Source organism: Panthera tigris, chromosome C1 (genome assembly GCF_018350195.1).
Source record: "Panthera tigris isolate Pti1 chromosome C1, P.tigris_Pti1_mat1.1, whole genome shotgun sequence".
Lineage (NCBI taxonomy): Eukaryota > Metazoa > Chordata > Mammalia > Carnivora > Felidae > Panthera > Panthera tigris.
In genome coordinates this window covers 40,138,619-40,146,557 of record NC_056667.1, presented here as the reverse complement: position 1 = coordinate 40,146,557, position 7,939 = coordinate 40,138,619, and the positions used below count along the sequence as shown (strand labels likewise).

At 37.0% G+C, this 7,939-nt stretch overlaps 1 protein-coding gene across 4 annotated transcripts in view; it reads left to right on the top strand.

Moving 5' to 3' along the window:
* Positions 1 to 7,939, top strand: part of FAF1 (Fas associated factor 1) — a 524,128-nt gene that overhangs the window by 348,330 nt on the left and 167,859 nt on the right. For all 4 annotated transcript variants that reach the window (XM_007077228.2, XM_007077231.2, XM_007077229.2 and 1 more), the window contains one exon: positions 90 to 185. In XM_007077228.2, the coding sequence (XP_007077290.1) occupies positions 90 to 185 (96 nt within the window). The remainder of the gene's footprint in view (positions 1 to 89; positions 186 to 7,939) is intronic.

Sequence of the window (7,939 nt, the reverse complement as noted above, 5' to 3'; positions counted from 1 at the left end):
TCAAAAATAATAGAAAATATCAAAAGTAAAGTCCTTTTGTGAAACATGGCCTCATTTTGTTTACAAATGATGGATTCTTCTTTTTACAGATGTGTCTTGCTGAATCAGGGCTATCTTATCCCTGCCATCGACTTACAGTGGGGAGGAGATCTTCACCTGCGCAGACCCGGGAGCAGTCCGAAGAGGTAAGCCTGTTTGCCAGCTTTTCGGTGAATAGGAGGCCTGTCTTTCACCGACCTGCCCACTTCCTATTCTTTTTTATCTGCCACACAAATGAATAGATAAAGTTAATGTAGCGTGAATAAAGTCTCAGTAAATTCTTGAAGACAGAAACTTTTCATGCGAGTTTATTGCTAATGTGCTCCTTCTTGGTGTATAAGTTTCATGTTTCAACAGACAGAATTCAGGTGAATTGGTTGAAATGAATTTTACTTAGAATTGACAGGTTGACTAAAGGGTTTTCTTTGCTGCTAACTATATAGTAGAATACAGTTATTAGGACTGATCCTGAAGGTCCTTTAACTCCTGGAGTTGGAGCACTTTCTATGAGCCAGGTGTTGTGCTCAATACTAGGTAACAAAGATGAATAACACTGTTTCTATACCAAGGTGCTCAGAGTCAAACATGGTAAATTAGCAAATTAATAATAATGGCATAATGTAATAAAAGCAGTGATAGCATATAGGGAGTTATAAAAAGAGAAGAGGGGCAGATAAGATTCAGCGTGTTTGTGTATGGGATGTGTGTCTTTATGGGTCTGAACAGTGTTAAAAGGCAATATCTTTTCCATGGTTACAAATAGCACTCTGTGTCCAGCTATGACTTTGGATACAAGGGAATGGGGAAAGATAGATTGTACATTACAGTTTAGCTTTTTAAAAAGTTTTTATTGAGCTTTTTTTATTGAGCTCCCACTGTGTGCTAAGAAAAATCATCACCATGACTTAAAAAAGTGTATGTGATAGAGGTCATAGCTAATAATACAAAAAAAATGTTACTTATTTCATTCAGTGTTTCAGGCTAACATATAATCCAAGTATTCAACAGATGGACTAGTCCAGTCAAACCTTTTTCCATTTACATTCTATACAAAATATAGTTGCAAATTTTTATTTAAACTGACTATATATTTTGAATACTTATTGTGGAAGTTGCCACAGGACCTTTCCAGCCATCTTCTGAATATGTATTTATATCACTTAAATATGTGAAAGAGAAATTATATTGTAGTCCCTGCTCATCCTGTGAAAATGATAATTTGCTGCTCCGGTTTTTAACGTTTTTTAGAAATCCACAAGAAAGAAAAGGTTTTCCTCTGCTACAAATACTACTGCACTGTTTTCTTGGGCCTCTAAAAATGTTAATTTCCTTTAAAGAGGCCACACTATTTTATTCAGCATTTTATCTCCCTAATCCTCATGAAAGAAAACATAATATTGAGTTTCACTGTTTGGCAGAAATTGCCAGAAATAATTTATTGAAATATTTCTTTCTTGAGGCGCCTGGGTGATTCAGTCAGTTAAGCGTCCAACTCTTGATTTCAGCTCAGTTTGTGCATTCAAGCCCCACATCAGGCTCTGTGCTGACAGTGTGTGGCCTGCTTGGGATTCTCTGTCTGCCCCTCTCCCTCTTGTGCTTTCTGTCTCTCTTTCAAAAATAAATAAATAAACATTTTTAAAAAAGAAATATTTCTTTCTAGTGCTTGAGTATGTTTTTAGTGCTAAAGCAGGTTATGCTCCAACTCTTTAATGGGTAAATCCACTACATTAAAATGTGGCCAATTAGCTCCACCCCATTATTCTGTGCTCTGAAAGGTGACAGATAACCTGTTTCACTTCATTTTATTTCCTTCTCTCACTCTCACAAATATGTGTTATTTGGCCAGACCCTTCAGCAAAAAAGAAGTCAGTGCCATATAGTAAAAGGAGTGTTGATGAGGCTGGCACACTCTAGGTTAGAGAAGAAGTAGAGTGGAGTTAGGAGGCTTTGCTAAACTAAAGAGTCACAGTCTTGGGAGTATCTAAAAATGTGATTATTTGGGATGAAACTATTACTTTTCCTTCTCTGGCTAATTGTAAATATCACCCTTTCAGGTGGCTGGTGAGAAATGGACGGACAAATGTGACTTGGGCTTTTATGCTGTCCTAGAATTATACAACTGAAAGGGATTTTTTAATTTGATTTCCAGTCTTCTCTCCATTCATCCCTCATTCATTTAAACATTTATTTAATGTCTTCTAGGTGCTAAACATTAGGACCATAGTCTGTATGCTGAAAGAGCTCACTCAGAATATACCTTCAAAATATACCTGTGTTTTATCTCCAGTAACAAAATTCTGTTTCATGAGGCAAACCAGTTCCATTGTTGAGCAACTCTGTCTGTTGATATCTTCCTTATATTAAACTGGAACCTGTGTCCCTGCAGCCTCCATCCAGTGGTTCTGCTTTTTTTATGGTTTTAACCCTTTTCCTAAATGATTTCATGTTTCAGGACAATTACCATTTTTCTATTGACTGTCTTAAGCCTGGAGTTAGGAAGCAGATACTTGAGATCAGTAGTTAAATTTAAGTTTTGAATATTATGGATTATAGTTATTTGTCCTCTAGCTGGGGGAATTTTGTTTCTCATATCCTCCTTCTGGTCCTATACCTATATTTTTTTATGATTATTCACCATTTTAATTTCCTTCCCAGCCTTCCCTGCCCCTGACCACCTTTTAATGATCTTTCCATACCTCTGGGTACCTAGCTAAATATCTCCCTCTCCTTTTCCCAGGTGCTTAGGTGAGACAGGGTAGAGACCCATGGACCCAGTCTTCTGGAGAATTACCCAATTCTCAGTTGATAGAGAGGGAGGGGTACCCCAAGAATAAAAAAATAAACTTCAAATGTAGTTGACTAGTTAATTAGTTAATAACTTCAGTTAGGGAAACATCTATTGAATGCTCACTATGAGCTAGTCAGATGAATATAACCTGGTAATTTCATGTTATATAATTAACGAGAAAATTGAGGCAAGCACAAGATACTAGGGGAGCACAAATATGGGGGTGGGAGGCACAATGTTCAAGAATATTTGCAAGCAAAAGCTGTGTCTGCTTTATTCACCTCTGTAGCCCTAACACCTAGTGTAGTACCTGGCCTGTACCAGCCACAAAATAAATATTGGTGAGTGAATATTTTTTTTAAAAGAAGGAGAGAGGGAGGGGTAGGAGGAAGAGGAAAAGGAACAAGTTGGGAGGGGAGGAGGAGGAGGAAGAAAGACTAGAAGAATTTATATCCAAATCAAATTATAAAGAATAAAGAACAGTCACCCAAATGAAGAAACATAGAAATAGAATTTCATTCAAAGGAAACAACATGGTCTGATGCAGTATATGCACAGAGATGAGTGCAGTTTGGTGTCTGTGCAAAATAAAGTGGAAGACAAAGATAAGAGATGAGGTGAAGGTGAATAGGACTTATAGGTCAAGTTGGGAACTTGAAATCTAGGCAGCCATAGAAGACTTTTAAGTATTTTTTAACATACACATTTTAGAGAAGAGCACTTTGGCTGCTGTGCAGAAGCTAGATGTAAGGGAAGCAGGACTGGAGGCAGAGAAATAAGTATGAATCTATTTTACCAGCACAGTTAAAGGATAATGAGATCCCAAACTAGAATATCATTGGTAAAAATAGAGAAGGATATGGATTCAGGAAGTGTTGTGGAGGGAAAATCAGTAGGACCGGTGACTGATAGGATCTGTGGGAGAAGAGAAAAGGAAGAGATAAGAATGATACCTAGGTTTTTCGGTTTAAGTGATGGAAAAGATTCATTCAGTATTCATCCAATAAATTCTGGTTACATGCCTCTTTATGCCTGGTACTGGTCTAAGTGCCAGGAATATAGCATTGAACAAAGCAAAGTCTTTCCATTAAGGAGCTTTATACCTAACAAAATGAAATTGAACACAGATAATTGCCAAAAATCTGTATTTCAGTTTTTAAAACTTGGTGAGACAAGTATTTAGCTTGTCTGCCTGTGGTGCAATGCCACATACTGCTAGGGTCAATGCCATGTATTGCTGGAGGAGTCAATAGTATGTGGCATTGCACCACAGGCAGACAAGCTAAATAGTAGTCTGGTTCCTTCTGAACATTTCCATCTGAGTGCCCACTGCAGATTCACTCTGTACGAAATTGAACTTACCATATCTCCCCAGAAACCTATCTCCTCACCCATATTAATAATAATCATTGTCACCCCCAGCCAAAAACTGTTCATTCCAGTCACTGAGAGACCTGCTATTCTTTGAAACTGCACCAAATGAACTGATACCTCATGATTTTTATGACCCTTTCCTTTTGACTATTCAGATAGGGATATTTTTATGTCAGCATCAAATTTATTACCGTAATTTATTAGTTGAGAAATTTCTTGCTATCAGAGTTTATGTTCTACCCATTATCTTGATTTTACCCTTACTACCCTTTCCCACAACAAGGGAGGAGCAAGGGGTCTCTATTTCATTTTTATCCTCTCCCTCTATTGGTTCCTTCTTTTTATCCTAAAAACATGTTCAGGTCTTCCCTAAAAAAAAATATTCCTTCGGGCTTTAATCTACACTGGATGACTATTTCTTCACCTTCTATTCACTTAACTGACTACAGTTTGGGCTTTTTTCTACCAGGTGATTTAAATTGAATTTATGAGTCAGATACTCATTTTTATAAGATGCTATGCCATCTCTTTTCATTTTCACAGCAGCCTTTCTGGGTCAGTATTAGTCACATTCTATAGTGGGGGTGCAAAGACACTTGCCCAGTGTCATACAGAAAATAGTAGAGCCAGGTCTTTCAGTTATAAATTCAGGTTTCTTTCATGTGGTTTTTTGTCATAATACCTAACTAATAACTACCTAATAACTCTCTCTTCCTTGATTTTCATCCTACTGAACCTGTTTATAGTTCTTGTCTGCATTGAAATTTTCTCAGACCTTGCTTCTAAGATTTCTCTCTCACTTTCTATATTTTTTAATATAAAATTTATTGTCAAATTGGTTTCCATACAACACCCAGTGCTCATCCCAACAGGTGCCCTCCTCAATACCCATCACCCACACTCCCCTCCCTCCCACCCCCCATCAACCTTCAGTTTGGTCTCAGTTTTTAGGTCTCTTATGTTTTGGCTCCCTCCCTCTCTAACCTTTTTTTTTTTTTCTTCCCCTCCCCCATGGCCATGGCCTTTTGTAGCAACATGGATGGAACTGGAGAGTGTGATGCTAAGTGAAATAAGCCATACAGAGAAAGACAGATATCCTATGGTTTCACTCTTATGTGGATCCTGAGAAACGTAACAGAAGACCATAGGGGAGGGGAAGGAAAAAAAAAAAAGAGAAAAGAGGTTAGAGTGGGAGAGAGCCAAAGCATAAGAGACTGTTAAAAACTGAGAACAAACTGAGGGTTGATGGGGGGTGGGAGAGAGGGCAGGGTGGGTGATGGGTATTGAGGAGGGCACCTTTTGGGATGAGCACTGGGTGTTGTATGGAAACCAATTTGACAGTAAATTTCATATATTAAAAAATAAATAAAAATAAATAAAAATAAATAAATAAGAAAAAAAAAAGGCCATATTTCATTCTTTCTCATTGCCACGTAGTATTCCATTGTGTATATAAACCACAATTTCTTTATCCATTCATCAGTTGTTGGACATTTAGGCTCTTTCCATAATTTGGCTATTATCTAACTTTCTAATTTTTGACAGCTAATCTCTTCATCTCTTGTACTGTTTTTCCTTCTTCACCAATTGAAATATGTATATATATGTTTACATATTTATATATCATAATTTTATATATATCTATAAATATACATATATATTTAATTTTTTAATGTTTTATTTATTTTTGAGAGAGAGGGAGACAGAGTGCAAGCAGGGGAGGGGCAGAGAAAGAGGGAGACTCAGAATCTGAAGCAGGTTCCAAGCTCGAGCTGTCAGCACAGTTCCCACCGCTACTGCTCAAGTATAGGCTCTCAAGTCCTCTCACTTGGAACTTTGAAATAAGTTTTTCTTCTCACATCTCCAAATCAAAGCTGCCATATGCCAACATACTGCCCTAAACACACGTGCACACACACACACAGAGCCATCAGAGGTGTTCCCTTGAGCAGTCCTCTGCCTAAAAACCTTTTGTAGTTCTTCTGTTGCCATCAAAGTAAGTCCAAATACCAATGCCAGTTTAAGGACTGCTGCAACGTAGTTCCATTGAAAATTTTTGGCCTTAATGCTAGTTCATATTCTTCTCCCATATGTGGGGTTGATGATTCAGTTTGCTTTCCTGAATTCTTTATTGATTTTCTAAATATCCAATTCCTTGCTTGAATTTTTTCTCTGCCTAGAGTACAACTTCCTCCCTATCAGTCTTCCATTACATACTGTGTACAACATTGATACCTCTTTTAAAAGTATGGGTTAATCCTGAGAAACTTAACAGAAACCCATGGGGGAGGGGAAGGGAAAAAAAAAAAAAGAGGTTAGAGTGGAAGAGAGCCAAAGCATAAGAGACTCTTAAAAACTGAGAACAAACTGAGGGTTGATGGGGGGGTGGGAGGGAGGGGAGGGTGGGTGATGGGTATTGAGGAGGGCACCTTTTGGGATGAGCACTGGGTGTTGTATGGAAACCAATTTGACAATAAACTTCATATGTTGAAAAAAAATAAAAGTATGGGTTAAAATTACCACTTGTGTGAAGCCTTGCACAGTCTTCTTCACTGGTGCTAGAGTAACTCTTTTATTAGCCACAGCCTTTGCTTGTACTTTTATTATATCTCTTATCACACTGAAAAGGACACATCTGCAACTAAATTATACCTTTGTACAAGTAGTTGCTGAAAGGAACATCTGCTTCAGTTATAAGCTTGCCTTAGTGCCAAGTATATATAAGTCTAAATTTTGTCTCAAAGTTTGGTTCTTTCTCCTCTAGGAAGTTTGCTCTGATTTTTCTCATTACCAGTGTATTAAATGCTCTCCTCTGAACTTTACCTGTCATAACGCTTATCATTAGATATTATAATTATCTGTATATATTATATAGTGTTCCATAAGAGAATATAGACTACCTTGCATACAGGTTCAGGCAGTGTGGCATTTACTAGGGCTTTGTAAATGTTTTTAAATAATAATGGGAATAAATGAATGCCAATAAACAGGCAAAATAGAATCACAAATTTTTTTTAGCTGCTTTTCAAATTCTGAATAAATAACTTCTCTGGATTCAAAGAATTTTAAGTCTGCCATGACTAAACCAAGAGATTATGTATTCTCATCAGCAAACATTAATGAAAAAAAGATTGTTTATCTCATTTTTAGAAAAAGCTTTTCCTAACCTGTTAGATGACTGATAAGAAAATGTGAAGAGATTGGGAGTTCCTTATACATAATTAAGTAGCTCATTCTTGCACATACTTCAATAATTCATATTTGAAATATACTTTTTTCAACAAAATTGGCTTTTTAGATAACTCCCTTTGAAGATGTTGTCGTTGTAGGATTCTGCTTTCTGGGTCTTAAGAGATTTGGGAATTCTACACTTTATGAAGACAAAATGAATAATGGGTTAGTTACATAGGCACAAAATTAAAATCACTATCTTAGTATGATGTAAAGTCCTGTTGTTAGGGAAAGGGGCTATTATTTGAAAACTGGATTAGGAGAAGAAGTTTAGATGTAGGAGAGTGAGTAAGGTAAAAGGAGTAAGGAAAAAAATGGTATGTAGAACAATCCTTTTCTCTTTACTCTCTGTGTCCTGCAACACTTCTTCTTAACCTGATGCCTCTTAAAAGGAAAGATGAATGTTAGGCAAGACTAAGTGACAGCTAAGGTGAGAGCTTAGCTGATAGAGAATGTGTGGTTTGTCATACTAGACGTTTGTTTCTTTCCACTAGTCTATCCTGATGG